The sequence below is a fragment of the Pseudoliparis swirei genome, chromosome 3, assembly GCF_029220125.1.
Source record: "Pseudoliparis swirei isolate HS2019 ecotype Mariana Trench chromosome 3, NWPU_hadal_v1, whole genome shotgun sequence".
In the NCBI taxonomy this organism is placed as follows: domain Eukaryota; kingdom Metazoa; phylum Chordata; class Actinopteri; order Perciformes; family Liparidae; genus Pseudoliparis; species Pseudoliparis swirei.
Window position 1 is genome coordinate 9673009 of NC_079390.1, and position 16722 is coordinate 9689730.

General features: G+C 41.9%; 2 protein-coding genes across 2 annotated transcripts; one reads left to right on the forward strand and one right to left on the reverse strand.

Moving 5' to 3' along the window:
* Positions 1 to 8141, reverse strand: mpzl2b (myelin protein zero-like 2b). Its single transcript, XM_056411752.1, has 5 exons — positions 7880 to 8141; positions 3773 to 3942; positions 2624 to 2834; positions 2111 to 2279; positions 1 to 1238 (listed from the first exon to the last, which is right to left on the reverse strand). Exons 1-5 carry the CDS (start codon positions 7938 to 7940, stop codon positions 1025 to 1027), a joined length of 825 nt encoding a protein of 274 aa, XP_056267727.1. The 5' UTR covers positions 7941 to 8141; the 3' UTR covers positions 1 to 1024.
* A 3163-nt stretch (positions 8142 to 11304) lies between these two features.
* Positions 11305 to 16472, forward strand: pafah1b2 (platelet-activating factor acetylhydrolase 1b, catalytic subunit 2). The gene is made up of 6 exons (XM_056407427.1): positions 11305 to 11526; positions 11965 to 12046; positions 12395 to 12484; positions 12764 to 12880; positions 13329 to 13451; positions 14349 to 16472. Exons 2-6 carry the CDS (start codon positions 11966 to 11968, stop codon positions 14625 to 14627), a joined length of 690 nt encoding a protein of 229 aa, XP_056263402.1. The 5' UTR covers positions 11305 to 11526; position 11965; the 3' UTR covers positions 14628 to 16472.
* Positions 16473 to 16722: the final 250 nt, after the last annotated feature.

The following is a 16722-nucleotide window of genomic DNA, read 5'->3' on the forward strand; positions in this document are numbered from 1 at the left end:
TTTAATAATTTCAGAAACGGGTCTTTATTCAAGAGTTGTTCAACAGAGAAAAATATAAACAACATTTCAGGACTTTAAAAAAGTTAAAGAATTCCTGCTTACGTGACACTATGTACAATAACTAAATACAAAATCTATTGTGCAATGTTGTCAATGTAGTAAACGCAGTGCTTTGTTGATCACTCATAAGGTATATTAAATGATGGCAACGATTATTCTGTTATTCCAGCAGCATTCAAAACCCTCTGCAAAAACACACTTCTTTCTAAAAGCTTGGTTTGTGTGCTCTCGGCTGATTCTTTTCAAAATGAATGGGAGAAACATCTGGCAACGTCTTGAACAAACACTACCTGCACTATTATGGGGTGTTTGTAGCAATGAGCCAAATTAAACCGCCTCCTCTCTTAAAAAACAAAATCTAGTTCATCCATTTGACATGAACATTCATTTGATTTCAAAACAATAGCTTTTCAGCAGCAGCTGCATTCAAATTAGCACAAAGAAGCAAAGTTAAAGCAGTCATGTACAACAGACTCTCCATCAATACACATCCATAAAACACAGACGTGAAAGGGGAACACCATTGGATGAGACACGTCTGTTTACAGGGGTTGGGGAGAAACACTGCATATGTATATTAAAACACGGTTCTGTGAAGCCTTTTGTGTCGAGTCTGATACTGCCTCACATGATGTCACGTGAGTCAGCATCGCTTGGGTCTGAAGACTACAAGTTTGAAAATGAAAGAAATCTGTAAGTGCGGAGTTAGACGGTCAAGACCAGAACCACGAGTTCTCAGTAGCCCGCTCCTCCTTGAGGCTAGAAGCTGGAGGCGACATGAGCTGCTAGGCAAACTGCTGGCATGTATAGAAATGCACGCTGTAATTCAGTGACCATAAAAAACTAAGTCCTCTAAAAGCACTATAAATTACACGTCAGCAAAATATCAAAATCCCGGCTGTGAATAGCAAAAAGACGACTTAAAAAATGGGAAAGGCCATTCTAATTAATCGAGTGTGTCCATTTAATCATCACCACCACCACCACCATCACCACCACCACCGCCGCCGTCGTCGTCATCATCGTCGTCGTCGTCATCATCATCGTCGTCGTCATCATCCTCCTCCAGGCCGTCCTCTTCTTCATCATCTCCACTGCTGGGTTCAGACGCTTCATCATCTGAACTTACAGAATCTTTCTTTGTCCTAACCATCAGATGAGCGGCCTCTTCAGGGGAACTGACCTAATCCCCACAAAACAAATTCAATCACACACACACAAACATATGCACACACGCACATACACAATCCAATTAAGCATTCTACTCGTGAATATATGTAAAGTGTATACCCAGAAGCCGTATTTTGAAACGAACCCAGCCAGAGTACCACAGAGAATTGATGTGCTGCTTCCTTCCATGGACGAAGATGACCAAAACATCAGTTCATGAATATTTCTCCACCAAAACCAGTTCACCTGTATTCACAAGTTAAAGTGGCACACGCTATGACTCAGCAGTTGTTATTGCAGCTGCTGCTCACAGAGGAAAGGGAAGGGGTTGCCAACAGCAGGCAATAGAGAGGTTATGTCATAATTCACTGCAGCAGTGTCATGGATGAAATGCTCTTTGTGCTTTTTCTGAATAAAATCAATTATATGCTTCATGTGATGATTTAGTTCAAGCTTAATTCTAGAACACATCACGCTTAAAAAGCAATTAGTCAGCACTGCTGCAGTGAATTAAGGTCAATGAACAGGCTCCAAGAACAGCATGTAAATCCCTCCATATTTACATTTCTTACTTAACAGTTAAAAAAAAAAAAAACTTTATAAAATGAAGTTAGTGATCAACAATCACTGGCAACTTTTGGTAAAACGTATGAAAGTGTATAAAGATTTATCGTAAGAACAAATGGGAAGGGTGGTACATCTAGCTAATACTGAAGGACACAATCTGAGAGGTTCCCATTGGAGGAGCAAAGATGGAAGAATAAGATGCCTCCCCACCATAACATTTCATTGGTCTTGTCCGGCAGAGCGGACCCAAAAAGCCAATCAGACTCCACACCAGTCCCGAGAAGAAGAGGAGCTCTGGCTCTCTGGCCCTCACCACACGGTCGGGTCCTTCCACACGCGTTCCTGCGGGTGCATCTCAATGTCCGTGCTCGTGTTCTTTCCCCTGCAATACCTCACCGTCACGAAGATACCGAGGAGGATCAGGATTACACCACATGCGCCTCCAACTGCCGCTGCCAGGATGGCGATGTCAGAGAAGGAAGCTGGAAGCAATAAGAACCAACATGAGTGATAAGTGTGGGTGAAATCTTAATGGTTCCTGTTGGGAACTGCTGCATGCTTTCCATATGCCAAGGTGCCCTTTAGCCAGACACTGTACTGCTCGGCCAGGGAAGACCTTGACCTCTGACCTTCCTGTGGAAAGGCTCGAGTACTACAGCAGAACAAATAAAGTACTAAATACATCCCCAAAACATTGGATAGTCATGACTGAATAGCAAAAATGAGATGAAAGCTGAACAATTTTCTCAAAGAATTTTCTTTTGCTCCAGTAAATGTGATTCTGTGACAGACTTTTCTTCCAAGCGTGCAACGCTGCCCATCTAACCTTTGTCGACAACTTTGAGGATGATCTCTGCATTGCTGCCCTGAACATCTGGAGGGTTGCGCACCTGGCAGCTGTAGGTGCCATTGAAGGTCGGAGGCACCTCATGCAGCGTGATGGAAACGTCCTGTCTCATAATATCTCCCGACCACACCGCGTGGCCTTTGAAACGTCCGGTCATTGGAGGGTATGGTGCCTCCTGGTAGTAAAACACCTGACACAAACACACACAAGACAGCAGCATTGCAAAGAGTGGACACATTAGCAAGTATGATACATCATTACTTATAAAACACAGCTGCGGAGGAGACGTCGGCTTTTAGCTTTAATGCTTGCCTCGCATCTACAAGAGTAAGCTTTTGGAGTGGCAGTGACCTCTTGTTTTCTGTGCAGTGGCTCCCAGGAGATTCACATATCATGTTGTATGAAAGCAAGACTTAAAGTAATGTATTATATGTATGTGTAACCATTAGCAGCAGACCAGCCACTGGCTCTTCTATTCTATATTTGGGGTGTGCAGCGCAATCCATTTCTTCTTAGTGTGGAGGAGCATGCTAATAACACATGTGAATAAAGTACCTATCCATCCATCTATTTATATATTAGAAATTTAAGATTGTACATCGAGAGCTGTTAACCCTCCTGTTGCCTTCGGGTCAATTTGACCCCATTCAATGTTTAACCCTCCTGTTACCTTTATATTTACTAACATATTTTACCCTTGGGGTCAATTTGACCCCAGCAATTAAAACCTCCAGAAAATTATTAGAATTAATATTGTTTTCCAAGTTTAAGTGTGAGGTACTTTATGTTTGTTTGTTGACGACCTAAATAGCCCTTTAAATATAAAAAAGTTGATATTTCTTATATGTTTGACACATATAAGCCTGGGGTCAAATTGACCAGAAAGAACACCGACATTAAACATTTAATGGGGTCAAATTGACCCGAAGGTAACAGGAGGGTTTAAGGAGTGCAAATATATTCAATGGCTTTTGTTACAATAATTAGATGAGAAAATAACCAACTGTGAGAATCAACACTTTTAAGGCCCCTCTTAAAACCACCAAGTGGACTTATTTAATCACTAAATTAAAATAAAAAATAAAAAAACATTCAGAGCATTTTAATAAAAAAAATCTTTCTACACACCGACTCATCCGTTGCGGAATTTATGGACCTGAAATTCCAGGACACCGTGACGGTCTTGGTCGACACTGGCTGAGTGGTAGTGAAGGTGCACTTCAGTTTCACATTCGTCCCGTTGACTACTTCCACCTCTTTCGCCGTGTAAATTTCTATTCCGCTGACATGTCGCACACCTGTAATAATGACACACAAGTGAGAAGAAAAAAAAACATCAACATTACCGGAACCTTGCAAACCTCCATTGCCTGACTCATTCATGCCACACAAGTGATAGTTTAAACTGCCCAGGTCTCCGATTCCACTCCTCAGTTTGGGATTTGCATTTCATTGAACCACGAAAACAAGAGCAGGACTGTTTGCACCAAGCAGAGTTATCACTGCTTCTTTAACACAGAAACGTCCTTGACAGTTGAGAGCAAAGGGAAAACTCAAATGTCTGGTGTTTACTCTTGGTGGCTACAATATAAACTGAGTCAGTTTATTGTGATGACAACTGCCCACAATCTATTGTAAAGCCACTACTTTCTAAACTGCACTTCAGTGCTTCAGTACAGCAAACGAGGGAGCACATTGTGTAATCGCTAAGCCTGCTATGGATCAATCATTACAGGAGTGTGCAAGTACACACGTCTTTGCAGATGCCTTAAAAACAAAGGGAACTTTAGGTTATCTGAAAGTAATAGGTTTGGACATGCGTGACTCAACATCCGTTGAACAATACGTCTTATTAGTGACCTAAAGTCCCCAATGTTCCGTCTTGTCTGACTTGAAACAAAGCATGCTACAGGAAGTTCAATTTGGCGAAACTAAATATTTGAACTAAATCTGCATCACACTGTCAGCCACAGTGATGAGCAGACCTGCAGACCCCTTCTGGGGATTAAAGCATTCCTTCTAGTGAACCACAGAGAAGAAGAGGACGGGAATGTTCTGTAATCCTGGACAGAGAGAGATGAAATCAAATCAAACTTAAAGGGTACCTGTAGTGCAAAACAACAACGTGCTACATCCATTCGGCGCATCAAATAAATCATATTTACCCCGCCGCTATTGTCAACAAGTCACGCATAGCCCGAGGATTTACATTTCTTTGTCAACATTCCGAGTCTGTGGGCGCAGCCATTTTGCTATTTATTTACTCCAGCTCAAAGCTAACTATGACGTAGAGTCGTTGAAAGGAATTCAGCCAATCCGGAGCCACTTCTACACGCGTTGCTTCTTGGGATAGATCGGTGGCCTCAAGAATTACACAATCTATATCAGGGGTGCTCAATGCGACCTGCCAGTCGATCGCGTAGATCGCATGACATTAAAAAATTGGCCCGCCCCTGTCACTTTCTCTATAGCGCCACATTACAGCAGCAGCACGTCATTTCTGTCTCTCGTGTTGCGTTGACAGTCCTCTGCCCGCCGTCTGCGTGCGCGCGGAGCTCCCGACACCGGTTTAAAAGTCACTAGCACCCCGAACATGTCGGCGAACATTGCATCAATGAAAGACATCTCCAGCGCTGGCTTATGTGCGATGTAGCTCTCAAGCTCACGCTTTTGTGTGAAGCAGATGAGGTCTAATGACACTATATCAGGGCTCTCAAGTCTCACGCATTGAGCGTGAGACTCACGCATTTCGGTCTTATCTCACGCCACATCTAATTCCTCACGCTGAAAAACCTCTCGGCTATTTAATGCTTGAATGCAGGGGTGCTCAATATCGATTGTTGAGTAGAAATAGTCACTAGCACCCCCGTCGACAACTCTTTTTATTTCGTGCGGTAGCAGCAACAGTCAGCTGTATCGGTGCTGATGGAAATCTCACGCTTGCCTGTCTTCAAAACTTGAGAGCCCTGCTATATCATCGGACATAAGTTCGTGCTTTTACAACAAATGCACTCTATGTCTGTTTTCTGTGGCACATTTCCCACAACTGCACCAAACGTCCGTGAAGCATCTGGACCGCATCAACTTCATCAGAATCATCGCTATCATCGCTGTCACAATTCACTAAATGGGATAGTCTGCTTTTAAAGGTTCAAACAAGTATCCAGTTGCTGAATCAGACAATCTTTCATCGTCCATATTATCAATCTCTCAGCATTTGTTTGCGACGTTGTTTATATTGGTATCTGAACACATCCGCTGTGGCTGGCTGTCGATCTATCAACGATCTGACGTCACACCACCCGCGACATATTCAAGCTCCAGTGCAATGTCGCATGTCGGAGTTGAGGACTTTGAACAGCCTAAACTACGTATTGTTATTGAATACTGGACCGTCAGTGCATGAATAACCTTTAGAAACACATTATCTTTTGATCTGGCTACATATTGTTTTGCACTACAGGTACCCTTTAACAGGATGAAAGTATTTAGTGGGACATGGTGGTTAGGGTCTTAGTGGTGAATAACAGAGGGATCCCACATATATCACGTCCTCCTATGAAGCTGCCTTTACGCCAGGATAGACCAAATCAAATAAAGGAAACTGATTTTTTTATATGTGAATTTGACTAAACTCTGCGACAAAGATCAAATGCTACATTTGAAAGACATTTATTTCAACCTGGACTGGCAAGATCTGTTTGGAACCCGTAGTTACATCAGAGGGGTGTGGATCGTGTGAACATGTTAGAGGTCAGTGCAAGTACAAGCACATCCATTACTTGTGGTTAGATCCTTACAGGAAGCCTTTCACACATGAAATTAATTCTTGAATTTGACACCTGAATGACAAACAGATGTTTTGCTAAACTCAAAGCAAATGTTCTTTCAGTTCATTAATTTACAATCATATTTATTAGATTGAGCAGCTACATTTAATTGAAACCAAAGAAAACATGCATGAACTTGTTAAACAGCCAACAATCTCATCAGAAAGGAACTGAGATGGATGAGCAGAATCAAAACTAAAAGTGGGAATGTGTAAAATATATTTAGCACTCGTTATTTGTATTATTTACTGCTGCTTTTGCCCAACAATGTTATATGAAGTTTCGCAGCAATTGCTTATGAAAAGCTTTTCAAGGCTTTGAATGTGAACGCTGCCAACAAAAACAAGTCTGTGCTACTTGATAGAAGTTATAGTGGAGTCTTCCACGTATCTTCCTCATTGGAAAGCGCCTGGGAACAGGATGATTTGTTGTGTGACAAAGCCTTCTCCACGTTATCTATCCACTGTGACGCTATACGAGGGCTTATCAGACAGAATGGAACTATGTCCAGATATCCAAAGGAACGTTCTCATGCTAGATGTTCTACAACTGACTGGCTTTAACCGTTATATCTTTTTTTTATAGACAAAACACCCAGTGAAAAAAACATAGTTTTTTCCTGCACCGGTAAATGTTACAAATTTGGTAAATGTTGCTTTGATAAGATGTCTCCTCTCAGACTAGTGGTCCAGTGTCCAAAATATACAGAGGTGTTTATTATAGTACTTTTACAATATAGTTTGCAGAGTACATGTGACTAACACAACACTCTATTTGTTGAACCTATCCATCCCTTTATTTAAAGAGAGAAAAATCCTATTATTTAATCATTTTGCTCTGCCTCAAAGCTGGATCCCAACAGAGTACAGCAGTCTTTACTCAAACATAAGACTACTGCTGTCAGTGAATATTCAATTATTAGAATTTGATGCTATATTGTGAATAAAATACATACAATTACATGGAATTGTAACACACTGGTATAAAGGTATAACACACACACAAACACACGTACGCATACACACACACACACACACACACACACACACACATATACATGTTGTATTTGTGAACAAATACTTGTAAGTTACATATCAATAATATATAACAATGACACTCTGTCAGTCTGTCTTTTGTTACCAGTAGGTTATAGTCAATACACATGAGTAAAAGTAGTCTTCAAGTTTAAACTCTGCCTGGGACAACTGGAACTAAACAAGTTTTCTGTCATTAGTTTTGCTTCTTGGGGACCTGAAGTGAGCAGTGCTGGTTCATAATTACCAGCACCCCCAAACCATCTCTCACTAGCTCACACACTAGCTCGTTTAGCTTGAGGCGACATGGCAGGAGGCCTTCAACCTGAGCTACTTGATACGAGTCTCTCCAGGAAGTTGTTCCAACTCACCTGGCCCCACGAATCCTCCCAGAAGAAGCAGAGGCCATATCCGATACATGGGATAAAACATTGATACTGCCTCGACTCCGGCGGATTAATTCCTCCGTCAAAGAGCCTTCATGAACGCGAATGTCGCCGCAGACTGTCGGGGTTTAATGAGACTGTAGGGAGAAACTATCTGCTGGAGACGTGAGTCACTCCGCGCGCGCACACACACCTGATGGGCGGTGTTTACTCCCTCACCTCTTGCACAACCTGTTAGCCTGCCTACCTTCGCAACCTGTCACTCAACCCTGTGCTGCTGTCAGCGCCCCACGGAAATTCAAGGTGTGGGTTTAAAAGCGCTCGGCCTTGGGTTAATAACTTGGAATTGATAACACACCGGGGCTCCGGCTAATCTTTAATTGTTGAGTTAATGTTCCTGCTGACTGGTACCATCTTGCGGCCACAGTGTCGCATCACAAAACAAGCCACGCACAGCGTTATATTCAAGTGCTGTTATGTAAAACTGTCCGTTGCACCCAAAAAACTGAGTCCGCTGATTTCACTCTGAATGCCTCTGAGGAAAAGACAAATAGCCGACTCTGAATTCCTTAACTTGATTGGCCAATGCTACTCTAAGAAACACCAAGAGTTACTGACATGTGTTTGCCCTACAGTGATGTCTGAAAGCTTAATTGTGTTACTATGACATGTCTCTAAAATGCACAATGATGTACTTAGACAGGTTCCAGACAGATACAAATGTGTTGGAACAACAACTTTAGTATGATATGGATAATAGAAAGTGTTTAATTTTCCTAGTTGAATTTATAAATATAAAAATATACAAAAAGTTGATCTGCTAGAAAAAATGTCTCCTACTCCACTTCAGTGTATGTGTCTCCTACTCCTCTTCAGTGCATGTGCACTGAAGGTTTCAACATCACCATGTGGAAACAAGTTGCATGTTGAACCATGATTGGTTTGGAAAGTCATTGTGATTAAACTCAGAGATGATGCACTTTCCGCAGCAGATAGACGTGAAAACTGCCTCATAGTATGAAAGAAATCCACTATTCTGCACCAGGGAGCTTCAATGCCCAAGTAGGGGAACACTAAGCAAAACCCATGTTTGTGTGGGTGGGACTTTAATTCAAGCACTTTGTTCTACAAAAAGTATTGCATCGTAAAGACCTTTGTGGTAAATTCACCTAATTGTTTCTAATATGATTTCAGACTTCAGCCAAGTCATATAACTTCCATTTATTAATGAGATTGGCAACTTCAAGCAGACTCTCCCAGCTCGCTTAAATTGCGGTCTGAAGAGTCAACTACATTTGGTGACCCTAAGATGGAGCAAGAATAAAAAGCAGAGATATAAAGAAATACAAACTGCAACAGATCACAGCCACACACACACACACACACACACAATCCAGTCACACTTGCACTGTTTACTGAAGATTTGAAAGATAAATAACAATAAAACTATCTGTCGAGCATCATCACAAAACATCCCGGTAAACTGACTGCTTCCACCCACCTCACCCGCAGTGTAAATCTGAACCACACTGATTTGTTGCACCTCTAGAGGAACCCAAAAACTGGATTAACATGTAGGTTTATACACACAGCGGGGATGAACATTCCTTACCGCCCTTTGATGAGTTGGCCCAATTTTAACTTTGATTTGAAGCAATTCATTATAATTATAAGTATCCAACCAAGAAAACGTGTTGAGGCCAAATAACTTTGAAAGGCATCTGGTGTTCTCAAATCTACAACAAGTACTAACTTGTCTTTGACATTTTTGGGAACTCATGTGCTTAAGGAACACATAGAAAATGGCACAAGGAGACCCAGATTCCTTGTGTTGCTTGTTATCCTTGGTCTACAGTTGTACAGCCACATATCCACATTTGTTTTCAAATAAAGCAACACCACCAGGGACATCTTATGTTGCCTGAATGTTGGTCAGTCACCTCCTTTCATACCTGGTTAATGATTGTGTGAGTGTGGAGAGTTCTGAGGGTCAAATAACACCTAGGTCACTCAGCCTGGGTACATTTTTTTTTTAAATTTGCAAACCCATGTATAACATAACATTTCTGCATTTACAGCTGTAAGCGGTCTGTCACTAACTGTGCCAAACTGACACAACTGACAGCATGCTTAAATGTTATGGTACCAGGATCTGCCATATGCCAAAACCTAAAAAGACCTCAAACACAGATTGGGCTACATATTCAAATTCTATTTTTTCGTGCAGCTATATCCTTCGTACAACATATTAAAATGTATGTGCTTCTTGTTTTTATGCAGTCCAGTTTCAATGTCTGTATAATATCAATGTGTATTTGTTATTGCATTTTGCAAAGATGTAGGTTGTAACTCACAAGGCATCAAGAAGCATAATTCTCTGATAGATGGAAATAAACATGATGCCTAAAAGTCACTTGATTGTAAGTTAAGTCATTGTAAAAACTCTTCACAGGGAATTAAATATATTGGTGCTGAACATGTGTTTTGTAGATCCTGATGGGCGCAGTGGCATTAGGCCAAGGAGGGCATTACACTTTGTACTGCACTGGACTTTTAGGGCTTGCAGTTATAATCATCTTCTGTAAATATGCTGAGATTAACAAATCATGCACTTGCACTGAACAAATGATGATCAGACAATCCTTATATTTAGGTATAAATTATAACAATTATAATATTGTATCATATTACATAATTCTGTACAAATTATATGTATATTAAAATCATTCCCTGCATCTGTCAACATTCCCAATAGTTTAGATCGGTACTTCCTGTGTTTCCTATATGGATGTACCATAGGGATGTAAAAGGTTTGTTTTCCTTCAGTACCGGAATGCAGCGTATGACCTAAAATGACCAAGATGCATTGCGGTCAGCTGCCATGGCGGGCTGAGATAGACATGATGGGTGAATTAAGATGGGCCCATAGACTGGATAGGAGTGAACGTTCACAGTCATACATTAGAGATATCGGCAGAGCTGTCCGTAGTCCAAACCAAAGAGTGCCCGACCACTAAGACGTGTTTCCAGCATCGCTGGTGTCTGACACCCACTTCACGTTTCTCAAAATCCAAATTAAAATGTTTTAGACTGTAATATTATTCGTCGCACTTTCAAACCACTGACCCACCCATGATTCCTTGAGGGACCAGCAATATAATTGTTTGTGTTGCCCTGTGGATTATCTTTCAGGAAATAGCACCGAGAAGCTGTCAGTCTGAACAACCTCCACACATTACACAAGGTAGCCACAATGTGGGTGTATGGTACAGATGATTAAGCAGGGGTTTAGTTATGGTCGTTATTAATGCAAGTTTCGTATATACGCAGCCATAAAGGAATGGCTGCCCGACAGACAAATCTCAGGGTAAAAACACCCGCCCATTTGTGGCTCAACTGACTGCAGTGCCCTCCAACGGTGTTATTGCTAATGGCGTCACTTCGGCTCTCTCCCCATAACAGACGCTCTGCAGTTTGCCTTCTTGACACACCTTTTGTTGTCTCGCCGAGCTAGAGTCGGCCAGCGGTTGCTAGCGAGCATCACCAGCCTCAACTAACGTTACGTGAAGTTGGGGCAAAAGAGTAACTCCGAAGCCGTGGGAGCCACGAAGAGACGGCCGACACCCTGCCAGGTAGTTTCCCTTGTAAATTAAGAAGACAATACTTTCTGTACATTTTCATATGAACGAAGGGCGTGCTAAATGTGACGTATTGACGCGAGATGCAGCCATAACAGCCTCCAGTGTTTAGCAGGCTAGCTAGCTAACAAGCTAACGTCAGACAAACAGTCACATATCGGGATTAATGCAATCTGCTTTGTGATCCATAAGCACCCGCGTTGAAAGCGAAAGTAGCCTTTATCCGTATTATTGGGCCAGTCTGTCTGCTGCTGCATCACGTGGATAGTTTCTGCTAGCTGGTCCTGAGGCGTTCCTCTTTTCACCGTAGCACCAAACTAAAACAATATTCAAACCTGTCATCGTTTCACAATAAGCGACATGTAATGTCTAATGTGTCTATGTAGCTGTATAGCTGTTTTGTGTATTCATGAGAGGTGGTGTCTCCTGTAGGATGAGTGGTGATGGTATGAACCCAGCTGCAGTGGCTCAGCCAGTAGAGGATGTCCAAGGAGATGACCGGTGGATGTCACAGGTATGTGTGTTTGAGTGTAGGCAAAAAGCATGTTATCACATTTAGTTCCAAGTGAATCATGAATCTATAACCAAGACATATATTTCTTTTAAAGCACCACTGATAGGTCCGTGCAAGGTGAATCCTCCAAAGCGAATAGAACTGAGACCGTCTACTTTACTTCAAGCTCTCTGTCAGATGGGCACCAGACGTGTCTTGTTCTGTAATGAGCTTGCACGTTTTTTTCTGACTCTAAAGTCTTACATGTATTTTTTCCTAAGATTTAGAAAACTCATAACACAAGGGTTTTAACTCTAAAACAAGCTATGTTGTAACAAGGCCATGTTTTTTTGTTTTTGTTTTTTACAGCACACCAGGTTCGTGCAGGAGTGCAAGGATGCTGAACCAGAAGTGCTTTTTGTGGGAGATTCTATGATACAACTAATGCAGCAGTATGAGGTAAGACAACAACATATTAATATCCAAACATATTCATCTAAATTCTCACATGGCTTGTGATCTTTTTAGTTTTTTTCTAAATTGCAAGAATATTACACAATACTCAAGATACATAGTGTAAATAAATAGACATATGTTTTTGTTGCTTCAATACTTTTCTTATATTGGTACATATGTTGTTGTAATGTGCTGATCGACATGCTTAGCATCTAGAAGTTATCAGTCACCAATATCAGAACATTTCATATGAAGTACACAGTCCTCGTTTCCTTTCCACAGGTCTGGAGGGAAGTGTTCTCCCCTCTTCATGCGCTCAACTTTGGCATCGGAGGAGACACCACCTGTAATGTGCTGTGGAGGCTACAGAATGGAGAGCTGCAAAACATCCATCCCAAGGTGAGCTGAGCTGACTAAGATCTAAAGAGAAAGACAGTTTAGGGCAAAACTATTCCACATATTGTTTTTATTTGTTTACTTTTTCTCTCTCTGACACAAACTGAACAGACAGAATTGTTTGTACCTCTTGCAAAAGTACTGCATGTAGGTGTCCCTGACCTCCTGATGTTGTTAGTCGCAGGACAGCTTTCAATGACCCCGGCAGCCTTGTTGTTTAGTTGCAGTGTGCATTTGGAAAGCTTTGCAGCAGCGACAGTCTGTTGCTAACTGTGCTTAACGTCCGTGCTAATGATATTGACTTTGGAAACAGCTTGCATTGCTCACCCATCACCTAGATATCAATCCATGATAACTCATCCTGTCAAATATGTATCATGCTTGATCACACCTGGAGATTAAAAGGAGTTCGGTGAAAGTGAACAGAGCGTCCGTCTGTGGTCTTGTCCAGGTGGTGGTGTTGTGGGTGGGAACCAACAATTACAAACACACAGCAGAGCAGGTTGCAGGAGGAATTCTTGCTATTGCCCAGCTGCTTACCTCCCGCCTCCCCAATGCAAAGGTAGTTGTGATGGTAAGTTGCAAGTTGTCTTGTCCCTTGTATCAACTGGTTTGTTTTTAGTATGTTGATGTGAAACACTGGCATGCAAAGATTGGTCAAGTACCTTTTTTAAATATGATAAACATCGCATGATATATACAAAATAACCAAAGTTAATGTAAAAACCCAGTTTATGTTGGTGATCCTCACACGTTGCCAGCTTTGTGTTATTTCTGTTCTGTTTAAGGAATATGTAAATACCTGTCAAATAAGAATAGAAGGTAAAACATACTGTCGTTCTATCTGGGTAATTATTCATAGTTGTGCAGTGAAATAGAGTGGCATACCTTTTGAGGCTATACTTAAAGACTAATGGACATGAATAAAAAAATGCAAAGATGCGTACTACATGTTAAAATGTAATTGTATGCATCAGGTGACCCAGCGGGCCTTGCAGGTTGTCCTTGCCTCTGGCTTTCAATGGGAAATGCTCACGTTTTAGAGTCAAATTTATGCTTTCTTAACCTTTTTTAACCCTTGTGTTGCCTTCGGGTCATTTTGACCCGATTCAATATTTAACCCTCCTGTCGCCTTCGGGTCAATTTGACCCGATTCAATGTTTAATGTCGGTGTTCTTTCGGGAGTCAACAAACAAACATAAAGTACCTCACACTTAAACTTGGAAAACAATATTAATTCTAATAATTTTCTGGAGATTTTAATAGCTGGGGTCATATTGACCTCAAGGGTAAAATATGTTAGTAAATATAAAGGTAACAGGAGGGTTAAACATTGAATCGGGTCATATTGACCCGAAGGCGACACAAGGGTTAAAAGAAAAACATCTGCCTTAAATAAAAAAATGTCACGGTCTTACTCTCAACACATTCATTTATATACACGAGTCAGAACTATTTCTGTGTCCCTCAGGGTTTGTTGCCTCGAGGGGAGCAACCCAACCCACTGAGGCAGAAGAACGCGGCGGTGAACGACTTCCTGCGCTCCTGGCTGCCCCGCCTGGGCCAAGCTCTGCTCCTGGATGTGAGCGGGGGGTTCGTTCACTCCGACGGAGCCATCCACTCGCAGGACATGTTTGACTTCCTCCACCTGACGTCGACAGGCTACCGCACCATGGCGAAGGCCCTCAGCGACCTGTTGCTGCAGATACTCAACGAGGCGCCAGAGGACAAGCGCGCGCCGCCGGTTTGAGGGCCGAGCGGCACGTCTATCCAGAGACGTGTCTCACCCGCTGCTATGGGAGGCGGGGTGAGACATGTCCCTGCTGTCTGGAGGAGGAATGGCTCACTCGTGAGGGTGAGACACCCCAATGTGAGTGGGCCCAGGAGAGGAGTGGGATCACATTCATGGGCGGAGGGTGCTGAAGAGGGGGAGAGACCTCACTACAGATGTAGACACTGTGACTGCAGTAGTAACTTCTATTGCGAGATGATTTACAAAGTCAGACTTCTCTGAATAACAAACGGATATAAAATGGCCTGTGGATAAAATGACTGTTTACCTCAGTCATCAGTGCAGAGGAAATATGATAGAAATAGAAAAACAATCGTATTTCCTCCCCCGTGTTTTGTTTGATATCAGCAAAGCCGTTAGCTGTGCAGCTTCTCTATTAACACTTTAGAAGTCCAGTGCACGGCATACTCGCAGTAGGCAGAACATTATCTAACATTGAGCAGTGGTTCCCAACCCAGTCAGTGGTACTGCTGAGATGTATTGTAGTGAGCAGTATTTAACAACAACAAAAACAGCTCTCAATGAGGCAAACGTCATGTAAAATAATTACACAAATGTATTCTGATAGTTTTGTTTGTCCAGTCGTTTGTGCGTGCTATTTCATATACACTGCAAAACCAGGAGCACTTATACTTCTAAATGTTCACTTTCGAACTAATTGGTTGTCTTTTTAAATGGCTAATCGACATAAATCAGATCAATGTATATCTGGAGAGTTAACTACTTTCCCACAAAGTACACTCACTGCTTCATCCTTGTGTCACCTAAAAGCATCACTGAACTAAATGTGCACCTGAAACTTGATGTTATAGACTGCATGCTTTTCAAAACATGAAGTCAAAATCACGTATTCATTCATAGTCGTCAGTGATGTGAGACAAACACTCCCCACCCTGTCGCTCCCACCCGGCTAGTGTATTTACATTTTACTTGTAGAATTACATTTCACTATTTGTGTGCAGATCTATTTACTGTGACTATTCATACGTTTAGTTTTGTCAAACTAAGACCTGCCAGCTTTGAAAGTGTTGCTCCGAACAACTTGTTGACTGTTAACTGGATATCTTGAATAGAAACAAATATGTCAAGGACCGTGTGTGTACACTGTTTTTCAGTCATGATACACTTCTAGTAAAGCACTTGATTTTATTTTTTCACAACCTATAAAGACAAAACAGTAGAGACTTCAGCTCCAGCACTCCTTTCATCTCATTTTGCTGACCACAAGTTACTCCTCCCTCTCCCTCCTAAATACATAAATATACAGTATTTTATCTTAAAAGCACATCTTTATTCTGTTTCTCCCCTCTTTTATCTCTCCGTGTTTGTTGTTGTTGTTGTTGTTGTTGACTCTCACCCTGCCTGGGCCCTGGCATTTTCATGTGGTGGAGTTACTGGATATATTTTGGAGTAAAAAGTAGCCACACGGTTAAGCTACTAATGACGCTTCGACTGAATATTGTCACGCTAAATGCTAAAAAGCAAACACGGGTCATGTTAAAAAAAAAAAAATTTGTTTGTGAGCTTCTACTGTAGCTTAGTTATTTCTTCTGTTCAAATCGCGGCTGAGAGTCTCTGGATCGTCGACATCCTCTGACGCTCCTGCTGTCTTAAGGTGTGTGTGTGTGTGTGTGTGTGTGACCCCGGCTATATATAAGAGGTGTGAAGCTTGAGGAAGTGATGCTTGAAGGGGGGTTCAGATTGTGGGAGTGTGTGTTTGGTGCGATACAGCATTTGCACTGTTTTGGCTCGTTGTCATGTTATTGAGGTAAAGCATTCCAATAAAAACAAAGACGGATCTAATCATGTGTTGGGTGTGATTTCTCTCAATTTATGTATTGCAAATCTCTTACTCGTGATGAGTGATCGTATTTACATTGCTCAAGAAAAGGAGATCTGTTGGGGTTCTGAAATCGAGGATTGTGATTGGTCAGCACTGTGCGTTACACACTCGCCAGCAGAGGGAACCACTTTATCAGACAACTGGCCCAACAAGCCTCACTCCTGCATCCAGCCAAGCCTCTTCTCCTTCAGCCAGAGTTCCTTCCTGCCT